General features: G+C 35.2%; 1 protein-coding gene across 1 annotated transcript in view; it reads left to right on the top strand.

Moving 5' to 3' along the window:
• LOC137639827 (uncharacterized) overlaps positions 1-6,196 on the top strand; it is a 14,702-nt gene extending 8,506 nt beyond the window's left edge. The window contains exons 6-12 of the mRNA XM_068372072.1: positions 1-169; positions 590-676; positions 1,253-1,404; positions 2,727-2,853; positions 2,968-3,091; positions 4,494-4,654; positions 5,975-6,196. The exon at positions 1-169 is cut by the window's left edge and continues 1,462 nt beyond it. Coding sequence (XP_068228173.1) covers positions 1-169; positions 590-676; positions 1,253-1,404; positions 2,727-2,853; positions 2,968-3,091; positions 4,494-4,654; positions 5,975-6,169 — 1,015 coding nt within the window. The 3' untranslated portion in view covers positions 6,170-6,196. The remainder of the gene's footprint in view (positions 170-589; positions 677-1,252; positions 1,405-2,726; positions 2,854-2,967; positions 3,092-4,493; positions 4,655-5,974) is intronic.
• Positions 6,197-25,715: the final 19,519 nt, after the last annotated feature.

Below are 25,715 nucleotides of genomic sequence, written 5' to 3' on the forward strand. Positions count from 1 at the left end.
TCAACCACTTCCATACTCTCAGTCATTGTCCTCACCTTTGATACCAAACTGCAACCTTTCAGATTACCTTCAGTTGAGAAGGGATTTGGATCAGATAGTTTACAAGAACACAGGTCAAGAATTGAATCCTCAAGCAATTCATCTCCTGGAGTCTATAAATTACTGCAGGGTAAGGAGATATTACCTTCATGAGTCATTTAACTTTTCAGAGCTTGTAGACATTAGTCACATATGAAATAGGTCACTTAGTATTGCAGCTTAAATGTATCTCTTATAATTACTCTTAAAAGTGTCTAGACGTCATAATACTGATTAGCTTATCAATCAGAGTTGAAAGGAACTAACAAGATTTTCCAATTACCACTAGATGCATATCAAAGCTATGCAGGTTTTAACCTAAAAATTGAATTTCTTTTTACAAACATTAAAAATTCAGTGAAAATTATTTTCTAAAAATAGGTTTTTATTATTGGCACTAGAAACTAAAAAAAATTAAAAATTAAAATCAACCTTCATTTGTCAGTAGGGGAAGTTGTACATAAATTGTTAATTTGACAAATGTAATTTTTTGGTGTTTATACCATTTCAGTATGGGTTAACAGAGAAAATTATCAACGAAACCCATTTTGGAAACAATGCTGATAACAGGGAGTCTCCGTCCACATCATCCGGAATTGTAAGTCTTATTCAAGTTCATTCAGAGCTTATTTCACATATATGCAGTTCCAGTTACACACACAAATACACGCACACACACACACGCACATACACACACACACACATACACATATATATAATATATATATATATATATATATATATATATATATATATATATATACATACACACAGTATATAGATGCATGAAAAAACCATCCTTTTTTCATGCATCTATATACTGTATATATATATATATATATATATATATATATATATATATATATATATATATATATATATATACATACACACAGTATATAGATGCATGAAAAAACCATCCTTTTTTCATGCATCTATATACTGTATATATATATATATATATATATATATATATATATATATATATATATATATATATATGCATATACATATACAGTATTTAGATGTATGAAAAAAGGATGTTGACCTTTTTCTATTATCCTAAAAACTGTATATAACTTCAAATCATTCATCAATGTATTTGATTATATCTGAGTGAATATTCTCTCATTTTCCTAAAATAATAATACATTCCTTATTTTCCCCCATAAAGGGTTACCCAGCTCTCTTCATCGCCAGCTTCTTTGATCCAGCCAACAATGCTAATGTTGTGGAACAGAGATCTCAGTACAAACTGGCCTGTGGAGGATCTCTCATCTCGCCCAAGCACATTCTGACTGCTGCTCACTGCTTCATCACCAGAAGGTATGTCTGCACACAATATCCAATTCAAGGACACTCCAAAATCAAATCATTGTTCTCTAGTCTTTGTTCTCTAGTCTTGGGTAGTGCCATAGCCTCTGTACCATGGTCTTCCACTATCTTGGGTTAGTGTTTTCTTGCTTGAGGGTACACTCGAGCACACTGCTCTATCTTATTTCTCTTCCTCTTGTTTTGTTAAAGTTTTTATAGCTTATATAGAAGATATTTATTTTAATGTTGTTACTCTTCTTCAAATATTTTATTTTCCTCTTTTCCTTTCCTCACTGGGCTATTTTCCCTGTTGGAGCCCCTGGGCTTATAGCATCTTGCTTTTCCAAATAGGATTGTAGATTAGCAAGTAATAATAGCAATAATAATAATATGAGACTAAACATAGGGTTGAGGTGGCCCATTGGAAACGTCCCTGATTGGCGTTTTTTCCAGACTGGGGTCTGAGTCCTGCTCAAGCTCGATAGTTTCTTGTGAGCTAAGAATGGAGGATTTGAGGGAGCCTATAGGTCTACCTGCTGAGTCATCAGCAGCTATTGCCTTGCTTTCACTTGTCCTAGTTGGAGTGGAGAGCGGGTTTGGGCGCTGATCATGCATAGATATGGTCAGTCTCTAGGGCATTGTCCTGCTACTTAGGACATTTTCACTGTTCCTTTCCTCTGCCATTCAAGAGCTTTCTTTAAACTTTTAAAACTGATTTACTAATGAATTGTGAAAAATTGAAGGTGTGTGTGGATGCACAAATTAGGCGGTAACCGAGAAACGGCGTAATTTGAACTAACTTTATTTCATCAGACAGCAAGCTTTTATAACAACAGTTTCAGTGAAAGAAGGTCACAAAAATTCAAACATATTGACACAAGCACATACAGGCAGAAATAAGTTATCAGTGTGAGGGGAGAGCGATAACAACAATATAAAAAACCTGAAATACCGTGTGATACGCGTGTGGTACAAGACAGAGAAAAAAGTGAACTAGAAGGGAATATTAAAAAATTTTGGCACTATAAGTTTTATATTGCTACTGAGCTTAGTTTGTAAAATTAGTATTAAGGACATTATACCTAAGTGCAATGACCTTTTCTTCCCTTTGCTGCTTGTCAGTGACCTTTAATAAACGATTGATAATCTGCTGAAAAATAGAGAGTTTTCACTGATGTGAATATTCCAACATTCTCAATTGATACTCAACACGTTTATACAGACATCAAATAGTTCCATTTTTTTCTGGTTACGTTAATCTTTTCTGGCCTTTACTGAAAAATCAAGAATTGTTTACTGATGTGAATGTTAATTTTATGGCAAATTCCTCACAGACCATCTGTCCTTCGACTGAGCTTACTTACTGGGACTGCTGATACTACCACCACCAACACTTATGTTGTTAAAAAGATTTCTATACACCCAGACTACGATCCACGGTACAGATACAACGACATAGCTGTAAGTTACTATAGATTTCTGGCTCAGAGTAAATATGAGATGGGATACATTGATTGAAGTATATTTGATACTCCTTTTGATATTACTATTATCATTATTATGATTTACTTCCAGATAATTGAACTGGAGCAGAAGGTATCATTTTCATCTGGAGTCACTCCCTATTGCCTGCCTTCCTATAGAGAGCAGCTTGATGGTCGATTGGGCGTTGAATCTGGATGGAGCTTACAAGCTAATGGTAACTTTCACAATCCATGAAATGCTGGACCCCTTTCCATAACTAACCCTTTATTGCTAGATAAAGATAACTTTAAAGAACCAAATCAATTTCAATCAATTCTTTTTAGTGAGGCAGATTTACACCGACTCGCAAGGGTGCCCTTTTAACTTGGAAAAGTTTCCTGATCGCTGATTGATTGGACAAGATAATTCTAACCAATCGGATAGCTGGAAACTTTTCCGAGCTAAAAGGGCACCGCTGCGAGTCAGTGCAAATGTGCCTCATTATAAAAAATGAGTATAGGATTTTATTTAAGTTATATTACTAATCGAAGAAATATCTTATGATTAAAATATTGCCATCTATTGTTGAATTTTTCTTAATTCTTTTTCAAGACAACTTTATTTCACCCTTATTCTGATTCCTTCGTTTCAATATCTGTTCTTGGTTGGATCTACGATGAAAATGTAAAAAGAATATAAGCGTTTCTTGGCAAATATCTTTTTCATCCAGCAAATTTCATTAATATGAAAAATTCATTTCATTAATTTTAATATCAATGCAAAAGATTCTTATAAAACAGACTGAACACCAAACATACTTATGAAGTTTTCATGAATTCTATTTTTGTTATTAACATTGCAGTAAATCAACTTTTGTGTCTCCTGTACCAACAGTGTGTCACACGATCGTACATAGTAACGACATTTCCTTTTGTGTATATATTATGCTTGTATCTTCGCTCTTCCCTCGCACTAAAATGAACCTGAATAAACATGCCTGTTTTTCTCACCGTTAACGGTGTCGGTTTTGAACAGTAAATTTCCTGTTTGCATTGAGCTTTTGTATATAAAAGAGATTATTCTGTAATAAACTCACTCAGTTGCTTTCATCTGTCTTTGAGTCACAACCTTCTCTCGGCCCGTCACACTCCCATATATGAACCACTTGATATGAAATTTGCTTCCATTGCTTTTATATGCTTTCATTTGTTTCACCAAGTACCATGTAATTTCACTGTTTTTAGATGCTTGTTTTAATTTCTCCAAGCTCTATCTTATTCAAGTGCTTTAGATTTTTTATCTTTCACCAAGCACTGTCTTATCCAAGTGCTTTTAGGTGCCCTAATCTATTTCATCAAACACTATCTTATCAAAGTGATTTTAAAGGCTTTGTTCTATATCACCAAACACTATCTTATTGCTGTAGAACATTTTAATCAATTTCTCTTCACTATCTTGCTAAAATGCTTTTAAATGCTTCCCTCTATTTCAACAATCGCTATCTTATTGAAGTGCCTTTACCCTCTTTCTTCACCAAGAGCTATATCATTAAATTGTTTTTCTTCTATTTCACCAAGAACTATCTTGTTATAGTGCTTTTACACACGCTTTTAATCAACTTCAATTTATCATTACAGATACATCAACACATCTGGTGAATAATCAGGTCACAGTGAAGCCGTTGAATGTATGTAACTCCATTTATGAAAAGGACGGAGCGTTTTTGGAAGAATATCCAAAAGGGATAGACGAGGCCCTTCTATGCACGAGTAGTACTGCTCAAAGACCTCGGTGTAGGGTAAGTGATTCTAGAATTATTTCTAAATGATTATATTCAATTCTTCAGTTGCCTTTTCCTATTGAAATTCCTTTACTAAATGCAAAAGAAGTTTAAAGGTTTAAAGGCCTCTCAGGAATGGCAGATGCAAAGGACAGTGGCATTGCCCCATCAAGCAGGACAATGCCCTAAACTGACTATATTACATATGATCAGTGCCCAACCCCCTTCTCCATCCAAGCTATGACCAAGTAGGGCCAGGCAATGGCTGCTGGTGACTCAGCAGATAGACCTATAGGCTCTCCCAAACCCAGTATCCTTAGTTTAAGGATGGTGAGGTTGAAGCGTCCAAAGGTACTTACGAGTTGAGCGGGACTCGAACCCCAGTCTGGCAATCACCAGGCAAGGACGCTACCACCAGGCCGCTATAATCCTTTTCATAGAATATCACGTCATATGGAACCGTAAGAACATTGTTTACCAAAATAAAAAATCGTTTTATATGATTTAGAAGATTAACAATACAGTACTAGAAAAGATGATGCAATATCGATTCTTTGCATAAACTAGCATAGTATATAATATGCTCATTATCAAAGAATCCTAGCTGAAGTTTTTTTTTTTTTTTTTTTTTTTTTTTTTTTTTTTTTTTTTTTTTTTTTTTTTGAGCGGAAAACAACCATAACCCTTTCACTGCCAACGGTGACTCAGTTATAATTTGAAAAGTGAAACTCTTTTAAAAATCACCCAAACTATAGAAAGCAGATATATGATGGAAAGGTCTTGATGAGAGCTTCCCAATAAATATCAACAAGCCAAGGGTTGTGTGGTCTTCAAAGATTTTGCTACATCAGAAGTTTATTGAATTCACCAGTGGCACTGAATGGGATAACTAGTATAAGTATAAACAATTTATTTTAAACTGCTTGGGTAGTGCCATATCCCCTGTATCATGGTCTTTCACTGTCTTGGGTTAGAGTTCTCTTGCTTGAGGGTACACTCAGGTGCACTATTCTACCGTATTTCTCTTCCTCTTGTTTTGTAAAAGTTTTTTATAGTTTATATAGTTTATATTTTAATGTTACTGTTCTTAAATTATTTTATGTTTCCATGTTTCCTTTCATCACTCGGCTATTTTCAGGAAATATTTATTTTAATGTTACTGTTCTTAAAATAGTTTATTTTTCTTTATTTCCTTTCCTCACTGTGCTATTTTCCCTGTTGGATCCTTTGGGCTTATAGCATCCTGCTTTTCCAACTATGGTTGTACCTTAGCAAGTTATAATAATGATATAAAGTTCAAATATAATATATGCATTTGCTCTTTTCATTCCTCTACAGGTCGACTCAGGAGGCCCGCTCATAGCTCTTGGAGGGAAAGGCCACCTCATGGAGATAGGAGTAGTCAGCACAAGCATACCCTGTGAGGCTGATCATATATACCCAAACATTTACGCGCGCACTGATGCTCTTCTATCCTGGATCAATCGGGTTATCTACGGTTCCTGCTCTCGTTCATTCTTCGCTGACTCATAGTAGTAGTAGTTATTTGTGAATGAACTTCATGGATGTGCTTTGTAGTATTTTTTTCATTCATTCATAAATTCTCGGTGGTGGTTGCCATTTCTGTTTTCTTTTCTGAAATCTAAATTTTTTTTACGAACGAGAATTATAGTTAATTAGCATTTCCTGTTCATGTGATAAGCAAATTGAACTATAATTAAAAATATTTTTAATTTTACTAAGTTTTTTAGAAAGATTTTTCATATGTTCAAACCACGAGAATAACAGATATGGCACCATTTCACATAAATACTTACATGTACATGTAATCACTAATATATTTATTTGTGCATTGTCTTTTATTTATCATGTAAACGTTTTGAAACTTTTTGTAGCAGTTTAGGTCATATCAATGTTATCAGTGTGGCTCTTGCAGTTATGTAAACAGTCATTTTTTTATTCATCTAGGATTAATTTGAATGAGCTCTTTGAATCCATTCAAAATATCACCCAAAGTCTTTAATCATTATTTGGTTTATAATAAAAAAACTGAATATTGTTGTTGTTTTTACTTACATCTGTAGTTTTTTCTGGATTTGCATGCTGAGTTTAGGAGTAAGGATGAGTGTATAAGTTAAATTAAGTAATGTTTCATTGATTTTTGCAATTTTTCACGATCAATCTAATGCAAAATTTGTTTCTTTTCTTCTGTATGCAATTTCGAAAATATATTCATTCTTTTTTTTCTTTTTTTTTATAATTCTTTGATTCTTCTCACAAGATTTTAGAACCTCTTCTTCCAATAACCATTACTTGCGTGACAGGGATAATAGTATTGAATGGGGGCAGTGACGTAGCTAAGAGGTGAGTGGTGTGGCTGTGGGTATGGGCGTGGGTGTGTAGGTGTGGGAGGGTTGCATTTTTTGGGTAATACACCCCGGGCATCCTACAGACGGGAACCTCCAAAGTAGGCCCAGAAAATGAAAGAATGTAAGTATACGTTTATTTTGAAAGTATCTATAAAACCAACATCTTGGAAAGTATAAAACAAAGTGATTGATTATTTCTTATTGATATTTAAAGGTTTAAAGGCCGCTTATGAATGGCAGAGGCAAGGAACAGTGACATTTCCCTATCAAGCAGGATAATGCCTCAGAGACTGGCCCTTGTCATTATGATCAGCGCCCAAGCTCCCTCTCCACCCAAGCTAGGAAAAAGGAGGGCTAGGCAATGGCTGTCGATGACTCAGCAGATAGAACTATAGGCTCCCCCAAAGTCCCCATCCTTAGCTCACAAAGATGGTGAGGTTGCAGCAACCAAAGGAACTAATGAGTTTGAGCCGAATTTGAACCCCCAGTCTGGCAACAATCACCAGGCAAGGACGATACCACCAGGCCACCACTACCCCTCCCCTCCAGCTATTCTGGTTTGCCTCACCTCTCGTCAGGCTAGGAGAGAAAGGGGCATCTTTACTAGCTCAGCCTCTGGGGTCCCCTGGAATGTGGCACCTTGAACTCACTTCTCTTCACTATTCTTTTTCCTACTATTCAGTTGTAAGACTACTCCAGTGCCAGTCTTGGTTTCACACGCTATTCTAGACACTATTCTAGATTATTATTATTAATCTAAAGAGGTTTATTAGATTACACTGAGCCTCTAAATTTAATCGCAATGAAAGTTGAAGATGTGTTATTACCATAATCGTTTTCCTTTTGTGTGAGTTTTGGACAAGAATCGGAGACTTTTAAACTATATATATATATATATATATATATATATATATATATATATATATATATATATATATAGCCTATATATTTATGTATATATATATATATACATATATATACATATATATATGCATATATATATAAATATACATATATATATACATATATATATATATATATATATATATATATATATATATATATATGAGTACCCCACCCCCAATGAAGAAAGCCTGCCTAACACCTCTATTCTCCATTAAGTGTGGGCAAGAGAAGGTGTTTTTACCAACGACCTACCGTAATTTTCAAACTTTAATCGACTCCGGAGTTTCAGCATCTAAGATGGAGAGTAATAACGATAAACAGACAAGTTTACATCAATAATTTAGGATTAACTTCATTCAAATAAAGGTATGTACACTTTATAAGTCTCGTTGTTTAAGTCATAATTTGAAGTGCTAAAGGAATATTATTTCTAATTATTTTCTATCATTATGAAGGTTTTTATTCTAACTACCAGTTTTTGAGAGAGAGAGAGAGAGAGAGAGAGAGAGAGAGAGAGAGAGAGAGAGAGAGAGAGAGAGAAGAGAGAGAGAGAGAGGAGGGGGGGGGGGCAATTATACTATACATTATTCAAGTGACAATTTAAAGATAAATAAATGGAAAATTATTTCATTATGAAGTTGAGAGAGAGAGAGAGAGAGAGAGAGAGAGAGAGAGAGAGAGAGAGAGAGAGAGAGAGAGGGGGGAGGGAATTATACTATACATTATTCAAGTCACAATTTAAAGATAAATAAATGGAAAAAAAAATATTTCATTATGAAGTTGAGAGAGAGAGAGAGAGAGAGAGAGAGAGAGAGAGAGAGAGAGAGAGAGAGAGAGAGAGAGAGAGAGAGAAAGAGGGGGGGGGGGGAAATTATACTATACATTATTCAAGCGACAATTTAAAGATAAATAAATGGAAAATTATTTCATTATGAAGTTGAGAGAGAGAGAGAGAGAGAGAGAGAGAGAGAGAGAGAGAGAGAGAGAGAGAGAGAGAGAGAGAGAGAGAGAGAGAGGGAGGGAGAGAGAGAGAGAATTGTACCATGCGTTATTCAAGTCATAATTTGAAAAGGAATAAATGGAAAATTACTTCATTACGAAGATTTATATTATAACTGCCAGTTATTGAGAGAGAGAGAGAGAGAGAGAGAGAGAGAGAGAGAGAGGGAGAGAGAGAGAGAGAGAGAGAGAGAGAGAGAGAGAGAGAATTTTACTAAGGACTATTCAAGTCGTAATTTGAAGAGAAATCAATGGAAAATTACTTCAACCGGTTATTAAGAGAGAGAGAGAGAGAGAGAGAGAGAGAGAGAAGAGAGAGAGAGAGAGAGAGAGAGAGAGAGAATTTTACTAAGGACTATTCAAGTCGTAATTTGAAGAGAAATAAATGGAAAATTACTTCAACCGGTTATTGGGGGAGAGAGAGAGAGAGAGAGAGAGAGAGAGAGAGAGAGAGAGAGATTCTGCACTGTCTGATACAATTATAAAAATGTCAACGAAAATCCCACCAAAATTAATATTTATATAATTACGATTTCAAACGACCTCTTGGTCCCATTGTGCAAAGGTTTGCACCCTTTCTATATATTTCCATAGAAAGCTTTTACGAAACAAGAGCCCGTGCTAGCATAAGCGGAATCAGAATAAAAGATTATTATTTTGTCTTATGATTAATGTCTAACACTTAAATACAATATATAATTAACTCTGAGGATATACCTATTATCTATCATTATTATTATGATTATAATTATAATTATAATTATAATTATAATTATAGTTATAATTATAATAATAATAATAATAATAATAATAATAATAATAATAATAATAATAATAATTATTATTATTATTATTATTATTATTATTTTCTCGTAAACTTAATTTATATTATGGCAACTTTTAGCAAATAGTTTTGAATCTTTGAAGTCTTTAAAAACCAATACATTTTGTAGTTTGTTTATTATTTGCCTTACTAAAATATCTAAAAATTTGTAGTTTTTAGGCTAGTGTGTGTGAATATATATATATATATATATATATATATATATATATATATATATATATATATATATATGTATATATATATATATATATATATATATATATATATATATACATATATATATATATATATATATATATATATATATATATATATATATATATACAGCATATATATATATATATATATATATATATATATATATATATATATATATACATATATATATATATATGAGTGTGTATTTCATACCAACATTCATGCATGTATAGATATTAATATATGTATAATTACATAAGTAGATGTATAGGTAGACTTGATTTCGCATGATTGTACATACATGTACTTACACGCACACGCCCACATATACACACACACACACACACACATATATATATATATATATATATATATATATATATATATATACATATATATATATGTATATATATATATATATATATATATATATATATATATATATATGTTTCAGGTATTATAATTAATTGCCGAAAAGAGAGATATTATAAAACCACTTCCTAGAAAAAGGTCTTTTACCCTATATTCTTATTGGTAGCTTTTAATTTCATCATTTGAGATTTTAATCTTAATATACTAATTATCCGTAATTTCTCGTTCCTACAATAAGTGACCAAAGGTTCTTGTAAATATTTAGTATAATAGATACCTGATAAGCTATAAATTGAAAGTGGGTCTGTACTGAAGTACAGTAATTTGAATAAAGATTTTGTTGTGGAATTTACTTTATAAATATTACATTAGTAAAAAAATTACTTTTCTAAATTTATGAAATTTTGTATAGGCCTATCTAGAAAATTATATATCTAAGTTATTGAACGATTCATTGTTTCTGTTAACAATTGAAAGAAGGATTTTTCTGATTTGATTTCTCATTTCATATAAAAAATAAATCTATTGATTGTCACGCTTATCATATTACTAAATTAGTCCGGACAACATTAAAACTATCTAAATCTATCTAAATTTCATTATTTGTACTTTGGTAACTACTGGTATGGTAATTATACTGAATGAGGTGCCCTTGCTTTTCGTCAGCCAATCAGCAGCCGCCATTTTTGTCTTTGTTAAAAATGGAAAACTCTGGCGCTTCTGATTGGCTGTTACCCAGAGGACAGAACTTGAAATCTAGCCTCAGAATTTTGGCTCTCAGTTTGGCTTCTGGTGTCAGTGCGTGAACATCTCGACGTCGATGTTTTATCAAGATTACGTAGAGCATACTGTGAAAGGTAGGACGTTTTGAATAGTGTGGGTAAATTTAAATCTGATTAGCTCAAAACTGAATATGATTTCGATTGTTTTTGTGAAGTCATTCCTTTTCTGCTCTTATGAAAAGCTACAAAATTTTTTTTGATATTTTTTTCTGTATTGTCCGTAGTTTAGAAAAGTGTCGAAGGAAAGGCATTAAATATTAGTTAAGATTTATAAGTAAATTCAGATTCAAAGGCCAATATGTTCTTTCTACCTCAAGACTACCTTAACGTGCTACTCCTAGTGACCGTCAAGAGGCCTTTTTTTTTTTACCTGGTTCAGTGCAAGTTGATAATGGATAATGAAATGGACTTTTCCGTGCCTCTGATATTACTATTGCTAATTTCTATGGTTTAAATTTCTAATTTCTAGTACAAATTGTAGAAATAACTGTTTTGGTCTTTGAAATACATAATTTCTAATTGCTTATAGGAATGTTTCAAAATGTTGCGAACATTTTCCGCAAAAAAAAAAAAAAAAAAAAAAAAAATTAGCGGAAATATTTGTGTTCCACTAAAGTTGATGAAATCTCAGATTGATTTACATATATTGATAGCATTAAATGGAATTCTGTAAATAATTAAGCAACGACTTTGTAGCGAGGTAAATGTAAGGGATTCGAAATTCGCGTGCATCCATACGACCTGTGTTAATTTAAGCGTAAAAAAGTGAGTACCTCATAACCTGTTTTAAAGGGAATGCCTTATGGCTATAGAAACTTTTAGGTAAATTTGTTTCAACCGGTACTGTAATATGGATACTGTACTCGCCATACATAAGAAAAATAGTTTGACAAACTATTTATTTATATATACTGACTGTCATTAAAAGCTTGGATTAATTGCCTGTCCTATTAATTCTTAGATTAAATTATTTATTTCCACTCATATATGGAAACAATGGGACACCCTGTATAGTTAACGTACTTCCAGAGCACTCTGGTCGAATTTGACTATTTTACGGATGGTTTAATACAGGACTACCTTCCAGAACATTTGGAGGTTATTGGTGTGAAATTAAGAGTTTGTGGGGTAGAAATTTATTAGAGGGCCCCCTTAAAGAAAAATTGAAGGATTTTAGTATGAAATTAAGGGTTTAATGTTGGGTAAGTTTGATAAGACCTTTTTCAAGGACAATGGTGGATATTGTTGAGAAATTAAGGGTTTAATGTTGGGTAAAAGTTTGATACAGGATCCCCTTCAAGAACAATGGGAGGATATTGGTGTGAAATTTAAAGGTTTGATGTGGGGCAAGTTTGATGAAGGATCCCCTAAAAGAACAATGGCAGGATATTAGTGTGAAATTAAGGGCCGAATGTGGAGTAAAAGTTTGATACAGGATCCCCTTCAAGAACAATGGGAGGATATTGGTGTGAAATTTAAAGGTTTGATGTGGGGCAAGTTTGATGAAGGATCCCCTAAAAGAACAATGGCAGGATATTAGTGTGAAATTAAGGGCCGAATGTGGAGTAAAAGTTTGATACAGGATCCCCTTCAAGAACAATGGGAGGATATTGGTGCGAAATTAAGGGTTTAATGTGGGGTAAAAGTTTGATAAAGGATCCCCTTAACGAACAATGGGAGGATATTAGTTTGAAATAAAGGGTTTAATGTAGGGTAAAAGTTTGATAAAGGATCCCCTTAAAAAATAATGGAGGATATTGGTGTGAAATTAAGGGTTTAATGTGCGGTAAAAGTTTGATAAAGGATCCCCTTGAAAAATAATGGAGGATATTGGTGTGAAATTAAGGGTTTAATGTCGGGTAAAGGTTTGATAAAGGATCCCCTTCAAGAACAATGGGAGGATATTAGTTTGAAATAAAGGGTTTAATGTGGGGTAAAAGTTTGATACAGGATCCCCTTCAAGAACAATTGGAGGATATTAGTTTGAAATAAAGGGTTTAATGTGGGGTAAAAGTTTGATAAAGGACCCCCTTCAAGAACAATGGAAGAATATTGGTGTGAAATTAAGGGTTTAATGTGGGGTAAGTTTGATAAAGGATCTCCAAGAACAATGGGAGGATATTGGTGTGAAATTAAGGGTTTAATGTGGGGTAAAAGTCTGATAAAGGACCTTCAAGAACAATGGAAGGATTTCAGCGAAATTAAGGGTTTAATGTGGGGTAAAAGTTTGATAAAGGACCTTCAAGAACAATGGATGGATATTGGTGTGAAATTAAGGGTTTAATGTGGGGTAAAAGTTTGATAAAGGATCCCCTTCAAGAACAATGGGGGATATTGGTTTGAAATTAAGGTTTTAATGTTGGGTAAAAGTTTGATAAAGGATCCCCTTCAAGAACAATGGGGGATATTGGTGTGAAATTAAGGTTTTAATGTGGGGTAATATTCTGATAAAGGACCTAAAAGAACAATGGAAGGATTTCAGTGAAATTAAGGGTTTAATGTGGGGTAAAAGTTTGATAAAGGACCTTCAAGAACAATGGAAGAATATTGGTGTGAAATTAAGGTTTTAATGTTGGGTAAAAGTTTGATAAAGGATCCCCTTCAAGAACAATGGGGGATATTGGTGTGAAATTAAGGTTTTAATGTGGGGTAATATTCTGATAAAGGACCTAAAAGAACAATGGAAGGATTTCAGTGAAATTAAGGGTTTAATGTGGGGTAAAAGTTTGATAAAGGACCTTCAAGAACAATGGAAGAATATTGGTTTGAAATTAAGGTTTTAATGTTGGGTAAAAGTTTGATAAAGGATCCCCTTCAAGAACAATGGGGGATATTGGTGTGAAATTAAGGTTTTAATGTGGGGTAATATTCTGATAAAGGACCTAAAAGAACAATGGAAGGATTTCAGTGAAATTAAGGGTTTAATGTGGGGTAAAAGTCTGATAAAGGACCTTCAAGAACAATGGAAGGATTTCAGTGAAATTAAGGGTTTAATGTGGGATAAAAGTTTGATACAGGATCCCCTTTAAGAACAATGGGAGGATATTAGTTTGAAATTAAGGGTTTAATGTGGGATAAAAGTTTTATAAAGGATCCCCTTCAAGAACAATGGGAGGATATGAGTGTGAAATTAAGGGCCGAATGTGGAGTAAAAGTTTGATACAGGATCCCCTTAAAGAACAATGGCAGGATATTGGTGTGAAATTAGGGGTTTAATGTGGGGTAAGAGTTTTATAAAGGATCTCCTTCAAGAACAATGGCAGGATATTAGTGTGAAATTAAGGGCCGAACGTGGAGTAAAAGTTTGATAAAGGATCCCCTTCAAGAACAATGGCAGGATATTAGTGTGAAATTAAGGGCCGAATGTGGAGTAAAAGTTTGATAAAGGATCCCCTTCAAGAACAATGGTAGGATATTAGTGTGAAATTAAGGGCCGAATGTGGAGTAAAAGTTTGATAAAGGATCCCCTTCAAGAACAATGGTAGGATATTAGTGTGAAATTAAGGGCCGAATGTGGAGTAAAAGTTTGATAAAGGATCCCCTTCAAGAACAATGGCAGGATATTAGTGTGAAATTAAGGGCCGAATGTGGAGTAAAAGTTTGATAAAGGATCCCCTTCAAGAACAATGGTAGGATACTAGTGTGAAATTAAGGGCCGAATGTGGAGTAAAAGTTTGATAAAGGATCCCCTTCAAGAACAATGGCAGGATATTAGTGTGAAATTAAGGGCCGAATGTGGAGTAATAGTTGAATAAAGAACTCCCTTAATGAACAATGGCGATATTGATGTGAATTTAAGGGTTTAATGTTGGGTAAAAGTTTGATAAAGGATCCCCTTCCAAAACAATTGGAGGATTTTAGTGAAGTTAAGGGTTTGTGGGGTAAAAGTTTGATAAAGGACCCACTTCAAGAACAATGGTAGGATTTTAGTAGTTAAGGGTTTGTGGGGTAAAAGTTTGATAAAGGACCCACTTCAAGAACATAGGAGTATATTAGTGTGAAATTAAGGGTGTAATGTGAGGCAAAAGTTTGATATAGGAACCCTTCAAGAACAAAGGGATGATTTTGGTGTGAAATTAAGCGTTTAATGTGGGGGAAGTTTGATAAAGGACCCCCTTAATGAACAATGGGGGGATATTGGTGCGAAATTAAGCGTTTAATGTGGGGCAATAGTCTGATAAAGGACCTTCAAGAACAATGGAAGGATTTCAGTAAAATTAAGGGCTTAATGTGGGGTAAAAGTTTGATAAAGGACCGCCTTCAAGAACAAAGGGAAGATTGGTGTGAAATTAAGGGTTTAATGTGACTAAGTGTTTGAGAAAGGACCCCTTTAATTGAACAATGGGAGGATATTGGTGTGAAATTAAAAGTTTAATGTAAGAGTAAAATTTGGTAAATGACCCCCTTCAAGAACAATGGGAGGATATTGGTGTGAAATTAAAAGTTTAATGTAGAGTAAAATTTGGTAAATGACCCCCTTCAAGAACAATGGGAGGATAGTTGTGAAATAAAGGGTCTTGGGTGGTGTAAAACGGTCAAATCAGGGATTCTTAAGCTAACCATACTTGCTTTGCTTAATCTAATAGATGTTGCCTTTAGAAGTCACGAGGGGCCAACACCCCCGATCCCTTCCTTTTCCATGACGAGAAAAGCTTTACTATTAAAAGAAAGGTTATTTGTTATACTTAAAAATTTGCATTGAAAAACTGTAAAAACTTGGCAATATTTATTCCAGAATTGTTTTAAAAACTGTTATATAGACTTAGTGATATTACGGCAATTTACCCGTAAAAAGTAACTGGTAAATTTACGGTCGTCTGTATTTTACTGAAATAGTTGAAAAAAGTATATTTTTACTGAATATCCAATTACAATTACGGTTTTTTCTAAGTGTAACTCATTACCTCTAAAAATTAAGTTTACTTTCCCGCAAATAGTTAACATATGCCCTAATATATCCTTAGGTAATGGGGGTCACCCATTGGTAACCAGGACTTTTGGATAGGGAAAATTTATTGGCAAAATAGTTAAGAAATGGTTGATCTGTTAACGATGTAGCGGTGGTTTTTTATTTGTAAGGAGTCATAATACAAAATGCTATTTTACTGTAAGAAATGTCATCTCAACCTAGCTAGTTTCGTAGTGTAACTAAGAAATTAAGAAACCGCGAATTACTTATTAAGCCGAATAGATTTCCAGACCTGTATAAAACTGAACGAAAAAAGTAATTAGTGCAAAGACTGATAAAATTTTTAAGATTGACCTTTATTGAATTTTCAATCTATATTTTCTGGATATGAAGAGAATTTTTTAACAAGATTTACTGCTTTTTTTTTAGAAATTTCATTCTATATTTTCTGGATTTAATGAATTTTTTTTTAACAAGATTTACTGCTTTTTTAGAAATTTTCATTCTATATTTTCTAGATATAAAGGGAAAATGAAAGTGACTTTAAAGTTTGAAATGTCCCATGTAGAAAAAAATAATTATGCATAAAATTGCGCGTAAATGTCAACCAGATTTGCGATGAAAATTTCTACGCTGCCAATTGCATTAAAAATGTAATAACACCAGATAATTGTATTGCAGTGATTTGCTGGATAATTTAGTTGTAAAATCCATGAATAAAGGTTTTGTAAAAAAACTGAGCAAAGACGGACAGTAAATTTTATTTACCAAAATTCTAAGATATTTTTATTTAGAAATATTGTTACCTCCGCCAACTTAGTAAGTTTTTTTCACCCCTGTTTGTTTTTGTTTGTGAATAGATTCACAATTTTAATCGTAGTGATGAAACTTGCAAGGATACCTTGAGGAAAAAGCTTCAAATTAAATTTTGGAAGGTCAAGGTCAAAGGTCAAGTTCAGTCAAGCAAAATGTCCAAATTATGTAATCAGCCATAAGTTTGAACATCGTTGTCCCAGACTTCAAACTTGGTTCATATTTGAGTGTGAAAATCCATGCCCATTAATGCATATCAAGCTTAAAGGTCAAGGTCAAAGGTCAAGCAAAATATCCAATTCACGTAATCATCCACAACTTTGGACATCGGTCACAGACTTCAAACTTGGTTCATATTTGAGTGTATGAAAATCCACGCAAATCCATACATGTCAAGCTCTAGGAAAATTCCTATAAATAAGCTGCCGCTGTGGAGGTCTGCGCTCTACTGAGTGCCCCTCTAGTTTTGCATTTTTCCATATACTAAGTAAAACTAAAGAATGGCCTATCACATATATGAAACTTTGACAATTTAATGCACGCGAGCACATAGAAAAACTATGGGATTGTAATCTTGTGCAAGACGGCCGGCCATGAAGCGGGTTTTCCGTAAGCATATCTTGACTGCAATTTTTAAGTCATGTCTCACCGGTAAACTAGAGGGTCACTCACTTTACTTTTACTTTTAGGGGTTTATTTCTCGCCCTCCATCAGACACCGTCTGTTCAGGCGGGCCTTGAGGTGTGAAAATAATTTTTCCAGTTTATATTTTGCTTTTGTCTTTTCAGTTATTCGCTTAGCATTTGTATTTAGGCTTAGTTTTCAGATCACCATTATAACACTTTCCAAAGAGAAGTCTTCCTGTATGGTATACAGTGAAAAGAAAAAAAATAAATTTATATGAAAATAGTTTTCGTAAATTTTATATAAAAATCTTATCTTTGCTTTACAGTATCTTTTCTGGCTAAAACCTACTAATGACCTCCGCCAACGAAGTTTGGTAAGTCGTTTTTTTGTGAGAAGAATCTTGACCACAGTTTTAATCGTAGAGCAATAGTTTTCATATATTAATTATTTTGTAAAAATCTGTTTATTAAATTTTGAGAGTTATCAATGGTCAAGGTTAAGGAAAATGTCTAATTCAGGTAATCAGCCATAAGTTTGGACATCGTTGTCAGAGAGTTTAAACGTTTATATTTTTGTATGGAAAAAAAACACGCCAATTAATAAATTAAGGTCAAGGTCGAGCAAAAGGTCTAAAACAAGCTGCGGCAGTCCATTTCTCGACCTTGACCTTTAACCTTAACATGTATCAATAGCAGTTTTTTTTTTTTTCATACACAACAATAACGTTTGAAGTCTGTGACAACGATGTCCAAACTTATTGCTGATTACCTGAATTGGACATTTCTTGACCTTGACCATTGACCTTAACCTAAGTAGATTTAATCATTAACAGATATTTACATAATAATCTCTGCAAGTTTAATTACTCTAAAGATTCAATTTGTGGTCAAAAAGCTTCTCACAAAAACAAATGTGGGCGAAAACACGACTTGCCGAACTTCGTTGGCGGAGCAATTAGTACGTTTTTCCCAGAAAAGACAAACCGTAAAGCAAAGATGACAGATTTTTATATAAAAGTTACGATAACTGGTATGAAATATGACCATTGTAATTAGCAAATGCGCGCACGCACCACTGTAACAAAAGCAATTTGGTTTCTGACCTCCAAATATTTAAAATAGCGAAAAGATTATTCCGGATCTAGAATCCGTATCTGGATTATCCCCAAAATATTATGGGGTATGTCCATGACGTATTTGGTGGAAATTTCGTAAATAACCGTAAGAGTACTTTTGACGTAATCCTATCCACAGACAAATAGCCTGTATCGCATATCTCCTTTGGGTAGAGGTAATAACTTATATTTTGTAAAACTTTCCTAAACGGGTTTTACCGTAAGCATACCTTATCTGCCATTTGCATGATCGTAATTAACCCTTTCACCCCCAAAGGACGTACGGGTACGATCCTAATAACCCATTCCTTTAGAAAGTTAAGCTTAAAAGCTTAAGCTTAAGACTAAAAGCTTAAGCTTAAATGCTTAAGATTGGAAGCTTAAGCTGAAAGCTTGAGCTGAAAGCTTGAGCTGAAAGCTTGAGCTGAAAGCTTGAGCTTAAAAGCGTAAGCTTAAAAGCTTATAATTTTAAACGATCATATAAGTTTAAGCTCAAAAGCTTAAGCCTAAAAGCTTAAGTTTATAAGCTTATGCTTAAAGGTTAAGGTTAAAAGTTAAGGCTTAAAAGCTTAAGCTTAAAAGGTTATCCTTAAAAGCTCAACCATAAAAACCCAAGTTTAAGAGCTTAAGTTTAAAGGTTTAAGCTTAAATAATTAAGCTTAATAACGCTTGGAAAATATTCAATGGAAAGCTAAGTAGATTTTCTCTAAAACAATGGAATACGTTTTGTCATAATTTGAGGATGCAGTGCAAAGATGGGCAATATCTGATATTTATGCAACAAAGTCATAGTTTTTCCTATTGAAATATTCCTATTTTTAAATTATACCGTATATGTAAAAACACAATGCTATTTCACTTATGAAACGAGACAAGGTTGGGCCTGATTGTCATGCATGATGGTGGATGCTGGATTATAAAATCTATTAGATTCTTGGGATTTAAGTCAGGAGGGTTGAGTGAGGCTGAATTTGAAAATACAATAAAAGCAGCTTTGGTTAAACGTAGTGAACTGTGCCTTAACAATGGGAGAGATCTTTAAGTAAACAGGTGTAGGAAGTGGTAGTTAAGTAATTACATTTTACTGTTGCATCAATATGGTCTATAAATTTTATATGGATCAGGGAGAGAAAAGTTACTTTGATAGGTCAGGTAATTAAACAATTTCAGTATCTTGATTAGTGAACTACAGATTTGTTTCAAAATAGCTTTTATTGTTGCATCAATGTAAGTCCTATATTCATATGGAGAAGGTAGGGTAGTTAACCAGTGGATTGATATTTGATAGGTCAGGTAATTAAACAATTTCATTATCTAATTAGTGAACACTGTTAAAAGCATTCAAATCTCTACTATCAAATAATAATTATAATTCATTATCAAAACTATTAATAAATTATAATTTTAACTTATCAATAAACTAAATCATTGAAATCAATATTCCACAAAGGAATTAATTCAAATTTTCTTTTGCAGGTATGGCTTGATCTAATACACGTTACAAACTAAGGACTGATGTCCAGGAGTAATGTCCGGGTTGCAAGAACGTTGTCTAGGAGTGTCCAGAAGTAATGGCCAGGTTGCAAGAACATTGTCCAGGAGTAATGTCCCGGTTGCAAGATCGTTGTCTAGGAGTGTCCAGAAGTAATGGCCAGGTTGCAAGAACATTGTCCAGGAGTAATGTCCCGGTTGCAAGATCGTTGTCCAGGAGTGTCCAGAAGTAATGGCCAGGTTGCAAGAACATGGTCTAGGAGTAATGTCCCGGTTGTAAGATCGTTGTCTAGGAGTGTCCAGGAGTAATGGCCAGGTTGCAAGTACGTTGTCCAGGAGTAATGTCCTGGTTGTAAGGACGTTGTCCAGGAGTAATGTCCTGGTTGTAAGAACGTTGTCCAGGAGTGATGTCCTGGTTGTAAGGACGTTGTCCAGGAGTGATGTCCTGGTTGCAAGGACGTTGTCCAGGAGTGATGTCCTGGTTGCAAGGACGTTGTCCAGGAGTGATGTCCTGGTTGCAAGGACGTTGTCCAGGAGTGATGTCCTGGTTGCAAGGACGTTGTCCAGGAGTGATGTCCTGGTTGCAAGGACGTTGTCCAGGAGTGATGTCCTGGTTGCAAGGACGTTGTCCAGGAGTGATGTCCTGGTTGCAAGGACGTTGTCCAGGAGTGATGTCCTGGTTGCAAGGACGTTGTCCAGGAGTGATGTCCTGGTTGCAAGGACGTTGTCCAGGAGTGATGTCCTGGTTGCAAGGACGTTGTCCAGGAGTGATGTCCTGGTTGCAAGGACGTTGTCCAGGAGTTATGTCGCAAGAACGTCGTCCAGCAGTGATGTCCAGGTTGCAAGAACGTTATCCTGGAGTAGTCACAAGAAAACTGCTAGTCACAAAACGGGAAATCAAAGGTAAAATAAAGGGTTTACAATTTGTAATGAAAAGAGTATCTGGAAGTTTCAATTTTCATATACTTTTATCTTAAAGATTAATCCATGCTTTATAAATATTTGAAACTATAAAACTACTAAAACATGCTATTTTTTAAAAGACTAAACTTAAAATGTAAATTAAAACTTGTTAGTGCCTTGACATTAGCTTAAAGATTAGTAAGTTTTATATATTTAAAATCGTCTAAAATTACTAAAATATGGTTTTTTTTTAAGAATACAAATTTGAAATGTCAATGATAAGGTAAAATTAATTCTTAAACCAGAGCGCAATCTAAATCTTGGTTCGTACTAAGTTTTTCAGATACCCTTTAATTAATATTTGTTCATAGAATATAGTTCATCACTGTCTAAATCCAAACATAAACTGGTAAAATTGATGGTTAGGTCGACCGTAGCCCCACATTTTTCAAGATAAATTTCAGTTCTTAAAGGTTGAGAAATAAGAAAGGTTAAGTATTTGATTATTGCAAAAATCTGAATTTTAGATTTGATTCATATAGGTTAGTATACGGAGTTTATATGCAGTAAAGGTTAGACTTTATTTATATTTTAGAACTTAACAATTTGCATAACTAAAGATCCTGGTCCGAAATTTGCCAAGCATTATTTTAAAAACCAAGACATAATTACGTTAAGGAATGGTATTACGGTTATCAAACCGTATAAAATAACAAAGGTACATTTACGGTCGCATTTATTTTACTGAAATAACGACTGAGAACAGTCGTTTACGGAGAATTTCTTAAAATTACGTTTTCAAGTGTCGATTTAAGTAATCAGTTGACTAAAACTGATTTCAGTTTGTAGTTAAACTCTTTGATTTGAGTAGTTTATGGTTCATTAATGGGGATATTGGATTTATTACTTCTTGCTAAGCTACAACCCGAATTGGAAAAGCAGGATGCTATAAGCCTAGGGGCCCCAACAAGAAAAATAGCCCAGTGAGAAAAAAAGAAATATATTTCAACAGTAACAATAAAATATTTCATAGAACTATAAAATGGACTAGTGACAAAACACTAAGGTAGGCTCTCGTTGAAATAAAGTAGGATAGGATTTGTCAAACGATTTATTCTCTTTTTCTGTGAATTTAATGATTTTATCGTTGGAGAAAGAATTTTTGTCAAAGGACCAGATTTCCATAGATTAGTTTTATTGGATTAATTTGATTTTGCTGATGGATGTTCAGTTTGTCGCCTGATAAGGTACAGTTTGTTAGCCCTATTTATCAAGTTTTGGTTTATCGATTAAGGCTAGGTACTTGAAGTTAAGGCTGGTTAGTCGACGGTATATTTGGGTGTATTGAAATACTTCTATAGAAAATAATTTACATTGAGTTGCAATTTAGTCCAATTTTTATTTTATTTACATAATAATCTCATTCCTGAATTAATTTAAACATTCTGGCTTTCAAGTTAAAAGGTTTTACATACTTCAAATTACGAAGACTCAAAATTATTCTCTTCAGCTTGATATTTTGTATATGAAATTTGATAGTCATTTATTGGATTAGGTTGCTTGTACCTCAAAAGATAATCCTAGGAAGTTCAATAAGGAAAATTAAGTTTATTTCTAAGAGGCGGCAAGGTATCTTACTATGCAACTGTGAAATCTGAAACACTTCGTTAATTAAAACAATAAATACGTAGTTTAGGGCAACAGGGTAGTTGGACTGTGGTTTCTCTGACCTGAACTGAGTGTTAGTAATTTGAATTAGGAAATCAGGACAGTAACATTTCATTGGATACAGTGAAACTGATTAGGTCATCTAATAAAGAAAAATTTATACCATCCAAATTAAGCTTGCAAGTTGACGTGAGAATTAGTAAAATGATTAAGTTGTCTACCAAGTAAATTGATTGGTTCAATATAACAAGGATGGGGAAATAGCTAGACCATAGAATTGTGTATATAGCCCAGCGGCATAGTAAGAAATATGAAACCAATTGTTCAAATTGTTCTAAAAGCACCAAAATTGGCACACATGTGGATTAATACATTCTGAACAATTTTGGATATGGAGGCATTCAAGATTCTCCCCGTAGCACATTTGGCGGCCATTTTTCAAAATGGCCGCTATTTACCGTTAGCGTCATTGAATATGTACCATAATTTGTCTTTTTGTGGATGCTAAAGTTGATAAGTGTGCTAGAGGTGATAAGTATTGTACAATTACACATACTTCTGTGATTACCAAATAATTTGGCTACCATTTCACAAGAAAATGAATTTTACTTTGCAGCGGCAGCGTTGGTGGCAGTGACGGCGGCTGCAGTAATAGTATAGTGTTGATAGTCATGGTGCTTGTAGTAGTAACTTGTGGTAACATGGTGGTGTTTTGTGTCTTTGCAGGTGAGGCAGCAGCAGCACCACCTGACATCAGAGACGCGTTGTTCCAGACTGCAGCCATGGCAAAGAAGTTCCAACTGGTCGATACTTTTGAGCAACGTACTCCCACAACACCTCCTGAGACAAACTGGAAGCTGTGTCTTGTATGTCAAGAGGAGACAACAGAGTCACTTGTCTGCCCAGTACTGTCTAAACGCCGAGACCCTGGGAGTGGATACACGACAATGGCTGCAAACTTGGTCAAATTTGATGAACTCGGAGAACTGCCAAGAACTGTTCAGTTACAGAGACTAGATGAAGGACAAGGTGTTGAGGCGACAATGGTTGCCCACCAGGCCAAGTGGCATAAAACATGTATGCTCAAATACAATAACACAATGCTACGAAGAGCAGAGAAGAGACGCATCGCAAGCAGCTCAGCATTTGATAGTACTGACAATGTCCAGGCCAAGCGCGGCAGAACACACTCTTCAGAAGCCACTACCAGCGGCACCTCCTGCTTTTTCTGTGGAAAGTCTGGCACAGAGACCCTACATGAAGTAACAACCTTCCAGGTGGACACACGCGTACGGAAGTGTGCAGCGCAAGTTGGGGACAATGAACTCATAGCCAGGCTCAGCATGGGTGATATGGTGGCTCTGGAGGCCAAGTACCATTCCAAGTGTTTGTTGGCTCTTTACTATCGTGCAAAGACCACTGTAGAAGCCGAGCAGAAAACTGACCATGAAGGTGTAATGTCAAGAATCGTACTGGCTGAACTGGTCCTGTATATCGAGGAAACCCACCTAGAAGAGGGCACCACCCCAGTCTTCAGACTCGCAGAACTTGTAAAGCTATACACAACAAGAATGGAACAGCTCGGGGTTGTTTTGTGCCAGAAAGTTAATAGCACAAGGCTGAAAGAGCGCCTGTTAGCCCAGATACCAGGCCTGAGATCCCACAGCAAAGGCCGAGATGTTTTACTAGCGTTTGATGAAGACATTGGTGAAGCGCTAGGCAAAGCCTGCGAGCAAGACTGTGACACTGAGGCAGTTCACCTTGCGCGTGCTGCACAGATAGTTCGTCGATATATGTTTGAAGACACTTACCAATTCCGTGGATCATTCCCGGGCGGCTGTCAGGAGGACTCTGTGCCAAACGTACTAGTTGCAATGGTAAATATGGTGCTGGATGGCCCCACCATCAAGAATCAAAGCCATTCCTCTTCAACACAAGCAGCTCTTTCCATTGCGCAGCTTCTCAAGTTAACAGTGTCAAGCAAAGTCGGAAGCAGGGAGCAACCAAGACACAGGAGCCTCCAGCTGTCAGACACAGTACGTCTCAAGAAACTCCTCTTCCAACCTATGTTGGGCTGATGCTGTATGCTGAAACACGCAAGAGAGGACTTGTGGACAAGCTCTTCTCTCTGGGCCTAAGCATCTCATATGACAGAGTCCTACGTCTTTCTGCCCAGATGGGAAACAGCGTGTGTCAGCTGTACCGCATAGAGGAAGTGGTCTGCCCGCCTACCCTGCGTAGCAATGTGTTCACAACTGCGGCTGTGGACAACATTGACCACAACCCAAGTGCCACCACAGCCAAGAATTCATTCCATGGAACAGGAATCTCGCTTTTTCAACACCCAACGTGTGCAGATGAGGGAGTGGATCGTAGCATTGCTCTCACTGGGCGTGATACTGGATCAAAGACGGTTGAGCCTCTACCAGAATATTACACGGATGTACGTCCTGTTGCTTCTTCTGTCAAAGGGCAAATGATCCCAGCTACTTCTGTGACCTCTCTTAGACGCCACAACTGTGAGCAGCACATAGAAGATGAGTATATGTGGCTGGAGAACACGAGAAGTGTTCTCAAAGATGATGTTGAGGCATCGGAGTGATGATGGGCTCTACACACCACTCTGGACCACACTCCCTGAGGCATCCAAGGCCTGCTATGAGCTGGTGTCTTGCGGATGCAAGAAAGGCTGCAAAAACCGCTGCAAGTGCAAGAACGCTTCACTGCAATGCACTGGTCTGTTTCTGTGAAGGCGAATGCCAGTAGATTGGGACAGAAAACTTGCTAACCAACATTATGATCTGTAGACATTCATAATTCTGGTGACCAGATTTGAAAAGTTCGGAATCATAATTAACATAGTGTGGCAAAATCTACGTTATTGTATTACATGTATGTACTGCAGGATTACACAAGTACTGTGCCTAGAGACTGGGCTTTTGGTCGACTATATAACTACAATCTGACCATACTGTAAACTTCCCGTACTCTGTGTATTATTTTGACTAGCAATTTTGCCAGCAATTTGAAATAAAAAAGCAACTTGAGCAATTAAAGTGTGTTCCTGAAATCAGGTACTGGTTA

This window comes from Palaemon carinicauda, chromosome 1 (assembly GCF_036898095.1).
Source record: "Palaemon carinicauda isolate YSFRI2023 chromosome 1, ASM3689809v2, whole genome shotgun sequence".
In the NCBI taxonomy this organism is placed as follows: domain Eukaryota; kingdom Metazoa; phylum Arthropoda; class Malacostraca; order Decapoda; family Palaemonidae; genus Palaemon; species Palaemon carinicauda.